General features: G+C 37.8%; 1 protein-coding gene and 1 non-coding gene across 5 annotated transcripts; both read right to left on the reverse strand.

Moving 5' to 3' along the window:
• Positions 1-890: 890 nt before the first annotated feature.
• Positions 891-1,188, reverse strand: LOC149740925 (signal recognition particle RNA). Its single transcript, XR_016384512.1, has one exon.
• LOC149740924 (uncharacterized) lies at positions 891-11,232 on the reverse strand. Of its 4 annotated transcripts, XM_089872355.1 has the most exons (12): positions 11,077-11,232; positions 10,947-10,998; positions 10,368-10,502; positions 8,942-9,106; positions 8,422-8,607; positions 7,990-8,163; positions 7,705-7,875; positions 6,363-6,503; positions 5,995-6,120; positions 2,485-2,604; positions 2,005-2,118; positions 891-1,559 (listed from the first exon to the last, which is right to left on the reverse strand). In XM_089872355.1, exons 1-12 carry the CDS (start codon positions 11,125-11,127, stop codon positions 1,447-1,449), a joined length of 1,548 nt encoding a protein of 515 aa, XP_089728481.1. In that variant the 5' UTR covers positions 11,128-11,232; the 3' UTR covers positions 891-1,446. The 4 variants fall into 4 exon arrangements, with proteins under 4 accessions (XP_089728481.1, XP_089728482.1, XP_089728483.1 ...); XM_089872356.1 differs by lacking the exon at positions 10,368-10,502; XM_089872357.1 differs by lacking the exon at positions 7,705-7,875.
• Between the last annotated feature and the right edge of the window lie 6,807 nt (positions 11,233-18,039).

The following is an 18,039-nucleotide window of genomic DNA, read 5'->3' on the forward strand; positions in this document are numbered from 1 at the left end:
TCATATAACACATATACAGATATAATACAGAAAAACAAAACAAAATCTTCCATAAAGTTACATACGTTGTAACTCGTAAGAGAGCACGAGGTGTATGAAACAGAACACCCGTGTTATAATGACTGTTGTTGCCCCGCCATGCGAGGATAAACAAGTTACATTCGTTCAATTGTACCTGTGTTTTATAAACACAAAGATTTCACCATATCCCGTACGCATGGTTGTTTCGCCATAGGACGAGCAAAACAATGCTGACTGTTGCGTCACAAGGCACACATGCTTTTTGTGTGACGTAACATGAGATGTTTTGTGTAACTCACGCGATACAATAGTTTACGTTGTCTTGCGAAACATATACACGAGGTATTGTATAAATTTTATTTACTTATATAGTAGGGTGGGGTAAGATGATACATGTTTTCATTCTCATTTATCGTCCGTTTGGTAGTAAACAAAGAAAATTTACAAGATTATATAGTAGAGTGGGGGAAGATGGGACACCTTTTCATTCTTTTTTCTCGTCCCATTTCATTCTTTTTTCTCGTTCCACATTTGGTAGTAAACAATATTAATTTAAAAAATTATAAAAATGTATCCTCACGGCTCCTATAGATCGTTGTTAATTGTTTGAAACACGATCAGGATATTTATATATTATGTGCTAAATGTGTCCCATCTTCCCCCACTCTACTATATAACCGTATCATCACGACTCGTTGTTAAAAAGCGTGTTTTAACGACTGTCGTTTTGTAGCTAATTTCTTTTTCTTCGTTGTTTAATTAATATGGCTAAATAGAAGGAATGTTCGTGCTATTAATGTTACGAGCGTTGAAAAAATGACTACCTTAGGTGGGATTCGAACACGGTTTAGAGGTAGTAAATATGAAAAAAAGGATTGGGTCCTGCGATATTGACTGGGCTGTGACACTCCGCCTATTCACAGGCGCTATCCCGCTACTGATCAACGTGGGAACTTTTGGCTGCTCCCTTTCGGGCCTCGCCCGGTTCGTTCCTCCTTAGACAACCTGGCCACCCCAAGCTCCCCCGGGATGTCCATATTGACGCCGAGCTTAGCGCGGACGCCCGATCGACATAGGGCAGAGCGCCACAGGGCTCCCAATCTCACGCCGTCCTCCAACCCAAGCCTCCAAGTGACTGGATTACAGGCGCACGCCACAACGCCCGGCGAGAATCGAGTGTCGAAACCTCGTATATAAACCAACGAGACGCTCCGCCCACTCTTTTGTGACGTCATTTGATTGACAGGCGCGACATATAAACACTAACGTGCAATAAATATCTCGTTTCTCGCAAACAATAATCAAAAAACAGTCCCTCACAAAGTTTCATACGTGCTTAAAAAAATTACATTCATTTAAATTTTAAAATATACCAATATTTTTCCATGATTTATTTGTGCAAAGCTTTAAATCTCAAAACCAATACTATGACGTCATCATGACGTAACGATTGAATACGTCATTCCACACTGGTTGGATTCCTTGGGCCCAAAAGTCGTTGTCTCGTTTCCACATTTGCATCAGTGCTTGTGAGCCATCTAAAATGAATATTCTTTGTTTACTACCAAATGGGACGATAAAAGAGAATGAAAATATATAAACCATTCTACCCCAACCTACTATATATGTGTTACTCTTTAAAAACATTTAGTGACTTATGACCTCGTGGGTGGAAACTTGAGTAAATTATCAATGGTTGCCACTCCCATGTCCACAGTCGAGTTGCTGAAGCTATTGCAGTGTGTGGATAAGCAGACTTTTGGTTGGTTTGGTAATTTATATCCTCGTGGGTGGGAGCTTGAGTGACTTATCCACGGTTGCGACTCCCATGCCCACAGTCGAGTTCCTGAAGCTTTTGCAGTGTGTGGATAAGCAGACATGACTTTTGGTTGGTTTGGTCATTTATATCCTCATAAGTGGAACTTGATTGACTTATCCATGGTTGCCACTCCCATATTAAGAGGTTATAAACATAATAATGACCTGTGGTTGACACTTGACAGTAGCAGAAGTCGCAATCGAACAAATCCTTCACGCATGACTGGAGGGAGCACGTGACCTCGCCTAGTGACGTACAATCCCATGTGACGTCACCAACTGTTGAATAAACATTTAAAATACTCGTTTAACTAACAATCGGGAAATCGTGGATTTAATTGTCCCTGGACACGATACGACACGTAATTCCAAATTCTCACCATTTAGACATTTCGTTGGGTTGGAGCAATCCTTGCCTAAGGCCACATACACCAACAGTGGATGTGGCGGCGTCAAGCCTCGAACCCAGTGACGCATTTTAACGTCAATCATACATATAACACACTAATGACCACTGGGTTGGTTAAGTGTCTTGTCCAAGGCCTTATACACCCATAAAGGTGGCGGCGTCAAGCCTCGAACCCAGTGACGCATTTTAACGTCAACCATACCCTAACCACTTATCTACTGATATACTAACCCTACCTCCCATTACACCAACGTATCGCTTTAACATCGGCAACCACGTCCCATACATTGTATTTCTCCATGCCGTGTATGTTGATGTCCAGTTCACCAAGTTTTGACTCCCGCAAGATGGCGGTACTGAACACAAATGAGGTCTTGTTACATATTATACGCGGGTGATGAAGTATTTAATTTAAAGAAGTCGTTTTGTAAGTTTTATTAAATAACTGCAACTTATTTACCATCGCGTAGTTGGGCAACGATAGTTGTTTTTTTACCTGATGCAACGATAGTTGTTTTTTTACCTGATGCAACGATAGTTGTTTTTACGAGTCATTCCCGTTAAATGTCTCACACAATCTCAAAGTGATAACAGAATGAATGAATGAATGAATGAATGTAACTTACTTAATCCTCGCGTGGCCGGAAAACGACACTGATAATTTAGACAACCCATTAGTGACCACGGGGTTGGAGCAATTGCCGTTAAGTGTCTTGCCCAAGGACACATACGGCCACAATGGTAGCAGCGTCGAGCCTTGAACCCATTACCTCTGGGTTACAGGCAGGCGCGCTAACCACTGTGCCACGGCGCCGTACGCATCGAGCCTCGAACCCATAACGTGTGGGCTGGAGACAATCGCGTTAAACATGAGTATCACAATATCTTTCCATTTTCATTTATACAGTTGGGTGGGAGAAGATGGGACATCTTTTCATTTTATTTTTTAGTCTCATTTAGTAATAAACAAAGAACATTCAAAGAATTATAAAACCGTATCCTCACGCCTCCCATAGACCGTTGTTAATTGTTTAAAACACGATCTGGGTTTTGGGATATTATGTACTGAAGGTGTCCCATCTTTCCCAACCTACGATAGAATAGGAGTCCATACGAACTAAACTAAACAGCAAAAGCGTGGGTGAGCCTTGAACCATCGACCCTTAGGTTGCCTAAATGAATTTATTTTAAGCGCAAAGCAATTGCAGATTTATTGCATAGAATGGATGGGATGAGGTGTGAGCATAGATATCAAATATAACAAACATGTTAGAACTTGATTGGCACCTCAATAATACTAACAGGTGAAAAATACAAAATACATCATCAATTAAAAAAATAAGTTTGAAATAATTACAGAAATTTTGCAAATTATCTACAAGATTATTTGTTTTATATGGTTAAAGTAATTATCCAATTAATGAATGAAATATTAAGTGCTCACTGCGTTAAAACAAATGGTTAACAAAAACTAAGGGCCTGCCCTGGTGGAATGTTGCTCAACAACAGTTAAAATATTGAATAAAATAAACAAAAGTATGGGGTGAGGGGTAATACATGGGTGTTGCACACCATATATGAATGAATGTATAAATGTAATCTATTTATCCTCGCATGGCGGGGCAATGACAGTCGTTATAACAGGGGTGTTCTGTTTCATACACCTCGTACCCGCTTACAAGTTACCACTAATGTTTTTTGGGGGGAGGATTTTACATACATGGTGGCCTCATACACCTCATGCTCACTGTTCAGTTATGAAGTAACTTTTTATAAGTATTTGATTGACAAGTATGAAGCAGATATTACAAATAAAGCAATGATTATGTTGTGCATGCAGAAGGAACTAAAATATGATGATGCGATGCTATAGTACCGTGGAAATAGCTAAAATCAACAAAAAAATTTAAAATTAACAAAATAATGTAAAACTCCAGAAAAATCAAAATAAAAAAATAATGGATTAAAAAAAAATGTTGGAGTTTAGAAACAGTTCTAAGCAATAGAAAGTTTCAAGAATTGTTTTTGCTGAAATTTGTTTTTAAATTTGAATCTTTCCAGTTAGTAACTCCAGCGTAGAAATGAATTAACTTTGCCAAAACATGAGGAAAGCAATCAAGATGATATCTGTAAGTAATGTGCGAAGTGTTACAAGTAGGGCTGTGGAAAAGTTAACGGTTAACCGGTTAACCGAACCTATTCGGTTAACCGCTAACGAAAAGTTCAAGTCGTTAACCGAACTATGACGTCATAGGGCATAAACGTATATCAAAATCTGTCTTATTTACACGAAAGGCACGTGTTCGTGTTCGTTGATTGTTGTTTTGCAATAAGACAGAGTGCGCAGGGACGCTGCTGCTTTGATCGTGCCCTACAACGGCGATTACGCCATCAATCTTGATTGTTAATACCGCAGGCTAACTAGTTTTGCAACATTATATTGGTGTAATACACAACTTAAATGTTTTCCTCAGCCAAGCAGCATGTTTATTACGAAAAAGCAGGCATTCACACGTGGATTCAAGCATCATAATAGCGATTGTTTGACCTGGCAATTGATTACGACATAATAGCAATTCACACGTTAATAACTGCGTCATAATTGCAATTCACACGTTGATTATTTAGAGGGCAGGTGTTTTAAAACAGGTTTGAATACGAATAAGAAAGCATTACTTTAACGTTAAGAACGTTTGCCCGTGTATTGCAAGCATAGTCCATACGGTCGTAAAGTTGCCTTTAAATTCGCGAAAGAAAAGCGATAAACAAGACGCTTTTATTAGGATTACACTTGTATCGGTTAACCGGTTAACCGGTTAAAACTGAACGGTTAACGGTTAAACAAAAATTGGGAAAATCCACAGCCCTAGTTACAAGCATATAATTAAAATTAATGTGTTAATTATGCTGCTTTTGCTACTAGAAAAATCAAGGGATTTTTTTGGAATGGGTGGGACTTTTTTGGGGGGGTAAAATATATTTTCGAGCAAAAACTTTTTTGGGGGATCTAATACTTGAAAATTGCCCACAGGTAAAACGTTAATTTTTATGAAACCAACATTTTATCTGCCATACAGTAAGATTCTACCACCAGTAGTGTAATATTAGATAACCAACATCATACCATGATAAAGTCTCAGGGTATGGCAGATGAAATGTTGGTGCAATGGAAATTAACATTTTTTTTTACCAGAAAGAACGTGAATGAATGTAACTTACTTTATTCTCACATGGCCAGGAAACGACTGTTGTCATAACACAGGTGTTCTGTTTCATACACCTTGTGCCAGCTTACCAGTTACCATGTATGTTACTTTGTGGGTGAATGATAATTTTAAAGTATAGCATGTGTTAATTTATTTTAAAAAATGTGGGAATCACCCTAAATCCCAGGCCACATGGCGTGCCACGTTTTAGGACCTCACCCGTATAGAATACAAATAGAAATATCAAATTAAGCAAAATTTTCTAAAGCACCAATCCAGCGCATGCAGCAAATTAATTAATTCAATGATTATTATTGCATAAGCAGCTCAAACATTGGCTGAACTAATGTATCAAAAGCTTTTATGGTTCGTGGCTCCTCGAAAATGTGTATTATTTAAGTATTTTCTTGTTTTATTTTAAATTTTGATATTTTTTGCAACTTTCAAAAAAAGCCACCAAAAATTTTTACTTAGCAATTTTTTACAAAATATTTAACCCCCCAAACCACCACCCATATACCACACATAGAAATAACGTACATGTTCCCATAGTAGGGGTAACCACTGATGCGTGACAAGCAGCAGGATCAGGGTTGTTCCAAGTTAATAATTTCCCGGTATTTGAACATGTGACCTCCGTACAGTTGTTGGCTTTGATGGTCGAACCTGGAGGGGGTTAAGTTAAATGAATGTAACTTATTTATCCTCACATTGCCCCAAAACAACAGTTGTTATAACACGGGTGTTATTACCACGTATGTAACTTATTTATCCTCGAATAGCAGGGCAACGACAGTCGTTATAACATGGGTGTTCTGTTACATACACCTCGTGCGTCGTGCCAGCTTACAAGTTACTAAGTATGTAACTTATTTATCCTTGTGTGGTGGGGCAATGACATTAATTACCTGCAGGATAAACCGTTCCTTCGAACACACAAGTTGGGGTCGACGCCGTGGTTGGTCGGGGTGTGGATGATGTTTCCATGGATGTGGATGGGGTGGTGGGGGTTGTTACTTCTGCTGTCGTAGAATCTGCTGTTGTGGGTTCTGGGTGGAAAGGATATTGTATTATAACTTGATTATTAGAATGTGGTGTATCAGAAAACATGTTTTTTACCCTCAGGCCTTACCAACCATTTTGAATACACCATGTGTGTCTGGTGTATAGGAAGACACCCATGTTATAACTCGACAGTGAGCATGAGGTGTATGAATACACCATGTGTGTCTGGTGTATAAGAAGACACCCATGTTATAACTCGACAGTGAGCATGAGGTGTATGAATACACCATGTGTGTCTGGTGTATAGGAAGACACCCATGTTATAACTCGACAGTGAGCATGAGGTGTATGAATACACCATGTGTGTCTGGTGTATAAGAAGACACCCATGTTATAACTCGACAGTGAGCATGAGGTGTATGAATACACCATGTGTGTCTGGTGTATAGGAAGACACCCATGTTATAACTCGACAGTGAGCATGAGGTGTATGAATACACCATGTGTGTCTGGTGTATAGGAAGACACCCATGTTATAACTCGACAGTGAGCATGAGGTGTATGAATACACCATGTGTGTCTGGTGTATAAGAAGACACCCATGTTATAACTCGACAGTGAGCATGAGGTGTATGAATACACCATGTGTGTCTGGTGTATAGGAAGACACCCATGTTATAACTCGACAGTGAGCATGAGGTGTATGAATACACCATGTGTGTCTGGTGTATAGGAAGACACCCATGTTATAACTCGACAGTGAGCATGAGGTGTATGAATACACCATGTGTGTCTGGTGTATAAGAATACACCCATGTTATAACTCGACAGTGAGCATGAGGTGTATGAATGAACTATGTGTGTCTGGTGTATAAGAAGACACCCATGTTATAACTCGACAGTGAGCATGAGGTGTATGAATACACTATGTGTGTCTGGTGTATAAGAAGACACCCATGTTATAACTCGACAGTGAGCATGAGGTGTATGAATGCACCATGTGTGTCTGGTGTATAAGAAGACACCCATGTTATAACTTGTGATAAAGTAACTCATTATATTTGGGTTTAACAAACTAAAACGATGGATATCTACGAACATCAGAAATAAAGGCAGCAGAAATAAAAGCGCCGGAATGTTATCGAGACGAAGTAGCAATTAAACTACTACCACACAACTCAACAGTGAGCATAAAGTATCCCAACTTCCTAAACAAAGCACATCATACAATAGGAGGGGTTGTACCTGCTGCTTGACAGTTGTTTTCATCTGAGTTGTCACTACAGTCAGACCTCCCATCACACTTAGATGAGAGTTGAATGCAAACTCCGTCACTTAAGCATTCAAACTGGTCGGCATCACAAGTATCGTATTCAGCGAAGGTTGTAGAAGTTAGTGAGGCTGTGGTGGTGGTGGCTGGTTGGGGTAAGAATATATTATTATATTATTGAGTGTTAAAATAAGTTAGTTTTATAAATCGAGCCAAAATTCCCCTAAACAAAGCACATCATACAATAGGAGGGGTTGTACCTGCTGCTTGACAGTTGTTTTCATCTGAGTTGTCACTACAGTCAGACCTCCCATCACACTTAGATGAGAGTTGAATACAAACTCCGTCACTTAAGCATTCAAACTGGTCGGCATCACAAGTATCGTATTCAGCGAAGGTTGTAGAAGTTAGTGAGGCTGTGGTGGTGATGGGTGCTGGGCGGGGGAAAATATAAGTTTTAAAACCTGGAAATAGTTTGTAGCCAACTAAGGCCCAAGTCCAAGGTCTCATGGCATGCCTTGCATGGGACCTTACAGAATAGAACGCTCATCAGTTTAGGGTAATGGCGTAACTCTTGTATTAAATCCAAGGTCTCATGGCATGCCTCACTGTAGGACCTCACCCATATAGAATAAACACACTTTTGGGCTCAAACGTGTGTTTATGTAAATAGATCTCCCTCTCCTACTTACTTGGGCAGTTTTCTTCATCCGAGAAGTCGCCACAATCATCCCTTCCATCGCATCGTATACCAACCTCTATACAAACACCTGTCCCACATTCGAACTCATCTTCCCCGCAACCCCCGTAATCTGCCTCAGTGGTTGTGGATTGTGCCGTTGTTGCAGCTGTTGTTGTATTGGGTGCTGTGGTTGTGGCTGCAGTGATATAATGGTTAGGGTCTAGGGATGTGTAGTGGTTAGTGGTAGCTCACTGTTATATCATGGGTGTCATTTTATACACTGGGCATACATGGTGTATCCATACACCTCATGCTCACTGTAGAGTTATAACATGGATGTCATTTTATACATCAGACACACATGGTGTATGTATGATTGAATGTAACTTAATTATCCTCGCATGAGACGAGGCAATGACAGTCGTTATAACGTGGGTGTTCTGTTTCATACACCTTGTGCCCGCTTACGAGTTACCAGGTATGTAACTTTGAGGTTTATCCACCTCATGCTGCCAACAAGGTAAACTTACGACATCCATCTTCATCATTACTATCCGGGCAATCAAAGTTTCCATCGCACAACTTGGATCTTAGAATACAAATATTCTCTCCACAGTCAAACTCATCAGCCCCGGTGCAACTTTGGTAATAAGAATAATCTTCAGTAGTTGTGGTGGTTGGGGCTTGTGTGGTGCCTGCAATATATTAATTGTTATATTAGAGTAGAGTCATGTTTTATTGAAGGAATGTATGCAAGTTATTTATCCTCGCGTTGTGGGGCAATGAAAGTCTTTTCGCATGGCGGGCCAACGACAATTATTATAACACTGGTGTTCTGTTTCATACACCTCGTGCCCGCTTACAAGTTACCACGTATGTAACTTGTTTATCCTCACACGACGAGGTAACGACAGTCGTTATAACAAGAGTGTTCTGTTTCATACACCTCGTGCCCGCTTACGAGTTACCACGTATGTAACTTATTAATCCTTGAGTGGAGGGGCAACGACAGTCGTGCCCACAGGATTCAATGCTTAACATGATAACAATTTCATGCAAGACACTTGCCCAAACCCAGTGGTCGCTAATGGGTTGTTGAAAACCTATACATAAAAATAATCACCCGTGAAGTTACATTAGTGGTAACTCATAAGCGGGTTACGTCTGGATACTAACTTAGAAAGTAGAGTTAACACACTAACATAAAAGATTTTAAAATTTAGGAAACTAATTCACATCAACACACAGCATGCTGGTATACGTACATGCAACATAACTAAACACATCAACAAACTACAGAATAATGTTTGTACGTATGTAGCTCACTAGAAAACCTCATAATATATGATTGTACAAACTTTATTCATTCACACACTCCATGTCATTAACACTTGATTTTTTATACTCATTTAAGTAAATGCGTAAATCAAAGACAATCATATTATACATATGGACTGTAATGTTTGTATTGAAACTGATCAGACATCAAGTGTTTCATGCACTGAAGTTAATCAAAAGTCCTACGTTATTGTATATTAGGTATTATACAATAAACCTCACATTCATTATTATCATTACCAAACTCACTAAATAATTTGTGGTAGATTCAGGAATAATTATAACCAGGGCTGAATTGTAAACAGCTTCCTCTACAAGTTAGTTTAGCTAACAAAGCAATTTAGTGCAATCTGAATGTAATTGTCGTATTATTAAAACAAGAGTGCAAAGATTAATAATACTAATACAGTCTACGGGTAAAAAATATTTTATTAATATTTTAATATTTGTGTTTAATCAAGTGTGACTGCAGCTACTGTGATGTCATAATTTTGTGATGTCATAATGAATAATTATTATTTGTAAAGTTTTGAAATGATCTCTACCAAGACAAAGTGCATTCAAAATACAGTTGTCATGCCCATGCTTTGGTCCCAGTGTACGGGACACAAAGTTTACCTGCTGTACAGTTTGACTCGTCAGAATTGTCGGGGCAATCAAACGCTCCGTCACAAACTTTCACTTTTCTGACACAATTTTCGCCGTCAGCACAAGCTTTCTCATCAGCCAGGCATTCCAGAGTATATTCATAATCTAACCCATGTTAACGTGATGTGAATGGTGCCGGTTTGGACTTTATTTGCAAAGCGTTTTACAATCATAATAACATATACAGCTAGTAATAGAAGTGGTTCTCTCACATTTTTCGCTAGAAATGCCATTATGATTCGTTTTCAGGGTTTTTAAGTAAAATCGCAAAAAACGAAACATGAATAACGCCTGTATCTGCTAACCTAGAGGTTAGGTTTCTGTGCCTATAGTCGTTTGTCATAAAAAGGTAAAGCATCTCATGCATTACGCTCACAGCAGCAGCAGGCAAGCAATTTCACTATATTACTTAACTACAAGCTTACTGCAAACACATTCCGTGTTTAATTTAGTTAATTTCAGTCTCCTTTAGTTAAGCCACCGTTTAGCTGTTTACACCATTTTAGCAGGGTATAAATAAAATAATAATAAAATAATTTTGAAACTTACCGTCCATACGGGATTCCCCTTCTTGGGAATTAACCAGTTCCTGACCGCTAACCTAAACATAGAAATAAAATATTAATTTATTTTTCCCCGAAAATGTGGCAGTTTTTACAAATGTTTAAAATTTACTTACGTTATTTGAACAGAGAAGAAATATACATACAATTGCGGAAACATGAGACATTTTATACAGATTTTGTGCAAATTTTAAGTGCGTAGAAAACCTAATAAACCTTTAAAAGAACAAAACAAGTTATTTTTTGTTTAAATAAGTTATTTAGATAGATATTTTTTTTATCGCGCGTATGTTTCAATACTTTGTATATACGAAAACTTGTATTTACGATGTGTTAGCTGCTATCCATAGCGTGTTTTAACGACTGTCGTTTTGATAGTTCCCTTCTCTTCGTTGTTTCATGGCCTACTAACGATTGTTTCAATAAATTTCTTCGCTATCGTTTTCAAAAATTCATATTATGCTATACCAAAGCCCATTATACAAGATACCCCATTAGCGCAGGCGTTAATGTATTGTACACAAAACAAGAATATAACGAACAGATGTGCTAAGTTCCAAACATCGCTTAACCATTATACCCACCACTAAGCTAATATTGATTTACCGCAAGACGTTGGTATAACCCGTCTTACTGTTTACTAAACACGCCCAAGGTTATTATGTAATTACCCCAATGTATAACAATATATTAATTAAAGTTGGTAGAATTGTAAATTGTTTAAAACACAGTCAGGAAATATGGGATAATAAGTGCTAACGATATCCCATCTTGCCCCACAGTAGGTCTACTACATATCGGTTACTGAAACCAAGTTTTAACTTATAAAGAAGCTTTTAATCACAATTGCTGCTTTTAATTTATCTCCTCAATCACGCTTATAAAGTCTTAACTAATTAAAACAAGGAAACGAATGAAAATAGCAGCAAAACGACAGTCGTTCGAACACATACTATAGGAAAAACACTATTCTAACGAAACTTTTAATTAAAAGTTATTTCTATTCTATTCCTAATAAAGTCTTGGTTTAATAAATTTCTTTACTCTATACACCTCGTATGCAATTGGTTATAACGACAATCGTTATAACTTTACTTCAAGACTTTTTATGTTTTCGCATTGTTCTTAAGAGACCATATGTATAGTCCTTTCTTACCCACTAGACACATAGTAAACACACAACGGCGAACCAAGAAATATACGGAAGCAACGTTGTTTACTTGGCGGAGAATATACTTCGCAAATAACCTTTAATATACTTAGCAAACATACTCCTAGCATAATCCTGGTACCTTGCAAAAATATAGAAAGTATCTGTAAGTTCTGAACGAGATAATGAGGCCTTCTTTTCTTTTGTCGATTGCCGTTTTGGGTAGGGTGGGGAAGATGGACACAACTCTATTTTCTCGTCCCATTTGGTAGTACACAAATAACATTCAATGGAATATAAAACCGTATCCTCACGACTTCCATAGACCGTAATTGATTAACACACGATCAGGATATTTCGATATTATGTGCTAAGCTTAACGACTGTCGTTTTACCGTTACTTTCTGTCTCTCTGCATCTTTGGTATTCTGGTTTTCGATATAGTAACAGAAAATACATAATAAAGGAAAAATAAACACCGGACGCTAGGACATATTTATTGATAAAACGGAAGTGTTTAAACAAACTGTTTCATCCATCTACACTGCACTGTACTAACTAGTAAATATGAACACAGACACACAATGCTTTTACGCCCAGCGGCGTCGTTATAACCTGGGGGCACTTATGCCTCTATTGCAGACGGACCACACAGAATGCAGACAAAGTGCATTTAAGTTTAAGTTCTTAACCTAAAGTTTGGCGATGATTATCAATAATGGCGGCATTTAGTAAACTGTCACTGCTTATTCTTAAAAAGATTGTTTTTGTTGCTAAACATAGTTAGATACTATGTGCTAACGGTATCCATCTTACACCACGATTTTATAGAACAAAGAACATTCTAGTCCATTATTGCTACAATATAAGTTGTTGTGTGTCTTTGCCCTGACTAAAGTTTATATAGAGTATATAAGAGTAAACTTCACACGATAAGAAATTATCTTAAGTACGAACTCAAAGCTAAGACCAACTTATCCTACGTCACGCCCTGTGACGTCACAATACACTCTGTACATTCTATATTACAGCATAGACGAGTTACCAATTGTCTGGGATCCTTTTTGCTTAAGAAATGTTTCAGTCTTTAAATCTAATGAAGCGTGTATCGCCTCACAATTGCGGTTCCTGGGCTTACTTTATTTTCAGTCGGCGAAGAAAAGAACGTTTTATAGAGGGTTGTGGTTCTGTGCAACCGCAGGGTTTTAACAAATAGGCTAATTTGAATGTCTGGCCTCCTGTATTTTTTTGAAAACTAACTTGACAGTGAGCATGAGGTGTATGAATACACCATGCGTGTCTCGTGTGTAAGAAGACACCTATTTTATAACTCGACAGTGAGCATAAGGTGTCTGAATACACCATGCGTGTCTGGTGTGTAAGAATACACCCATGTTATAACTCGACAGTGAGCATGAGGTGTATGAATACACCATGTGTGTCCGGTGTATAAGAAGACACCCATGTTATAACTCGACAGTGAGCATGAGGTGTCTGAATACACCATGCGTGTCTGGTGTATAAGAAGACACCCATGTTATAACTCGACAGTGAGCATGAGGTGTCTGAATACACCATGCGTGTCTGGTGTGTAAGAATACACCCATGTTATAACTGGACAGCGAGCAGAAGGCACACATAAGCAGACACTTTTCTCCACATAAATCAAACTAAATTGACAAATACATTCATTTCGTAAAACCGTCGAAATTTAAAAAAATGATTCCTGTATGACCAACACGGTGATAAACAAATGATATCACTACGAAATAACTTGTACCGGTGACATCATAGGTTTCCTGAACGCCTACCTGAAAATTCTTTGACTAAAAACAACAAAACTTTGTTTCGAATAATAATTTCTGCTGCTACCGTGTATATAATATTTTGCTAAAACTGATCTTCTGGCATAAAAATTAACTTAAAGGTTATATTTAAACCAACGTGGTGGCTGGATGTATATGTAGCACACATTTTTAAACTCCATTTTACAATCGCTCACAACACATGCTGAAACTTGTACACAAATTATTGTTAACTAGTTAAAGTGACGTCACAAACCTCTTACTATATCTAAAAAGTTATATACGTGGTAACTCGTAACCGGACACGAGATGTATGGAACAGAACACCCGTGTTATAACGACTGTCGTTTCCCTGCCATGCGAGGATAAATAAGTTACATTTATTTATATATATTACCTTTATAGTTAAACAATAAAGTAGAGCGATGAGATCATATAATAGGAAAAAAGGTTAGTTCAGACATTTTTGTTGGCGACGAAAACTTAGTCAGATTTTTTAGTTAAATTTGGTATTCTAGTCAGAGCTAAACGGGTCATTGCCTCTATTTGGATATATGTTTAATTTTATATGTGGGAACTTGGGTGACTTATCGATGGTTGCCACTCCCATGCCCACAGTCGAGTTGCTGAAGCTATTGCAGTGTGTGAATAAGCAGACATGACTTTTGGTTGGTTTGGTCATTTATATCCTTGTGGGTGGGAACTTGAGTGACTTATCCATAGTTGCCACTCCCATGCCCACAGTCGAGTTGCTGAGACTATTGCGTTCATTAGCAAACCAGACAGCGTCATCTTTCTTATCCATCACGCTTACATACTTTAACCTCACGTCCCCCAAACACAGATGCTCATCAATGCCTAACAATAATAGAGAACTAAATACTTGGGGTCCATTCTATGCAACTACATAAGACCAGCTGAAATACGTTATCGATTCACGAGTTTAACAAGATTCGTAACAGATTTCCACAATAAGTTACCGTATTCAAAAAGACAAATATATCACTGTTAGCACATAATATCTAAGTGGGGTAAGACGGATACTGTTAGCACATAATATTCAATATTTCTTAATCGTATTTTTAAGAATTAACAACGCTATTTTGAAGTGAGGATACGGTTGTATATGTAAATATTCATTGTTTACTATTAAACGGGATGATAAAAGAAAAAAGAATGAAAACATAAACCATCTTACCCAACCTATACACGTACTATCTTGCCTCAATAATTTATCCAAGACTATAATATCTATAGAGCCCCACAAAGGCTCTTATATTGAATATTTACGTTTTAGAATGAAAACCCAATACTTTACCATGTTTGTATAAACGCCACCACATATTTGCATTAAACTTGAAAACGACCGCCAATAAACTACAGGACTTATCTAATAATATGTGGTATATATCTACAACAGCTGGCAGGTGCTATAATCATTCCTTAATAAAAAATATAAAGCGACGCGAACTACTATACCTAATGTATTTTAAACATGTTATGACGTATATATACTTAAATGCGTGCTGTGTGTCCAGTATTGACGCTTTCGTTTTTTTACAATGCTGATACTGTTCTGGCCCTCCTTATACTCTGTGACCGAACATGCAAAATAAAGTCATTCATTCAAAATACTAACTATAACGGCATACCTAATGCCAAAACTTTGTTGCTACATATACGCATTATAATACCTTGTTTGCTCTTGGTTATATTTTACAAAACCACCTTACCGGACGCTTCTTTCGGTCACGTAAAGGGACTTCCCCTAATACGTCACAGCACTAACTTTCACACAGCATACCAGAAATAGAATCCAAAATAGTGCGCGCTTCCTAGACCCCCTTTAAATATTTCTTTGCACCTCATTCTTACCATATAAGGCATCGTAGTATAGCACTCTTAAACCCTATGAGTGGTAAGACCAAAAGAACGCTATTGTCAAGTCTAGTTCTCCGTATGAGTCCCACCGCTCATCCACTTTAATCAGTCGCAAACTGAAATGATACGATCCAGACCGAAAACTAACAAAGCGTGTTACGTCATTTGGGTAAGGAGAAAGGGACTTCAAGACGACATTCCAAGGAAATTTAATCATTTTAATTGGATATCTGTAAACATTTTGCTGATGCATTAGTTTAATGCCTGTAACTTGTATATTCTGGCATGGCGGGGAAACGACAGTCGTTATAACACGGGTGTTCTGTTTCGTACATATTCGTGCCTGCTTACAAGTTACGATGTATGTAACTTATTTATCCTCATGGCGGGGAAACGACAGTTATTATAACACGGGTATTCTGTTCCATACATCTCTGCCCGCATGTGCGTGGCTACTATAGGTTTGTAAATATGTGGGTGTAATGACCACTGAGTTGAAGCAATCATGGCCAACAAACATACGCCCACAATGATAACACGGAGAACCTGTAACCTCTGAGGTGCCGCGTAAAACGGCGCTATACATATCACATAGTAAATATTGGTTTGAAGTCAGACCAAGGTTGGATAAGCAGGGATCCCGAGTTCAAATCCACTCTAGAGTTAAATATACCATGCTATCGGGCACTGAACCTTTAATAAACGCTTCTCAATCTTACGCACAAACCAAACGAATGTTCATTACCTCATTGACATCTGTGAACAAGTACAATGACCAAATGGCCGAACCGACACTATATAGTAAATAGTGGGGATTTGTCTTTCTGTTCTGAGTTAACACGAATGTGCAAAGCTTTGGCGACAAAAACTCGGAAACTAAATTTCACAACAACCCGTAAAAAACTTGTTCATAAGAAATAGATTAAAATACGTTCTGAACCACTGAAATAGGCGACCAAACTAAGTCAAACAATGACCCACTATACAAGAATTGCTACACGAGTGGAGAAGCACTGAAGATATAGAACCACCTCCAACATTACTGACACAGATGCACTCGATAAATATCGTCAACCCGTCACCAACTTTTGGTGAATCTGCTTCTGATCTAATGCTCGTTGGACGTTTTTTTTGTAACGAAATAACATGCAGGATAAAGTGCTACAGAATATACAGTTTGTTGAACCTTATTTTTATCTGCTACGTATTTCGTAACACCTAATGTTCCTATTTATTATTAAATGACTATAATAATTCTATTCACAAATACACGGTCGTCGGTCAGTTTTACACAAGCACTATCTCAATCTGCTTTATACTGAACTGATAGCTCACGATTACCCTCGAGGCTACGGGAAGATGTTAATCCGGTTTTCCCCAAGTTTTCAAGCGTAATCTGTCACTTTATCTCAAGCTTAAACCTTTGGGCAAATTATAATCTTTTAATTTTTTTCAGTCTAATTTTAAAGAAAATAAAAATACATTTAAGTGCTTTTTTGTAGTAGTGTATAAATTTGCAGTTGTTGCTACCAGGCGTATAATATATGTATTGAGAATTGATCGTCTGGTAAACAAAAATAGTTTGATTTATAGTTAAAATAGAGAATTTATCAAGGTTAGCAAAACATTGATTTAAATTAAATCAAAACTCGTCAAAAGAGCTACGTTCTAAAGAAAATTATAATTGGAATATCGTTTTAACTATGCTTGTTAATTCTATAATCTTAGAGCTTTAATTGCAAGTTTCTTATTTAGCTCAGGGGTAATGAGAAAATGACTCCACAGCCAGACGTACAGGTGAATCTAACACAATAACACCTTTCAACTGAAACACTCATATTGGTTTGTCATTGCGTTCCTTGAACTTATTTTCTAGCTACAAGCTATTTATAATGAACCAAATTAAACTACGTAAAGCTAGATATAACGACCGTGCTTTTATAACGAATAAGTTATATAGTAGGGGTAGTATTCTATTATATCGTCCTAATTGGTAGTAAACAAAAAAAAACATTCGAAGAGTTATAAAACTATATCCTGACGACTTTCATAGACTGTTGTTAATTTTTTAAAACACGATCAGGGTAATTGGATATTATCTGTTAAAGGTGTCCCCTCTCACCCTACTATATGTTTTATCCTTTCTAAACGGCACTTTTTTCTGTGGTAAGCCTATCAACGTATTAAAGTATAAAAACATATTACACCAATGTACGCGTTTTTATATAGGGCCCGTTTTCCTG

This window comes from Ciona robusta, chromosome 2 (genome assembly GCF_009617815.1).
Source record: "Ciona robusta chromosome 2, ASM961781v2".
Classification (NCBI taxonomy): domain Eukaryota; kingdom Metazoa; phylum Chordata; class Ascidiacea; order Phlebobranchia; family Cionidae; genus Ciona; species Ciona robusta.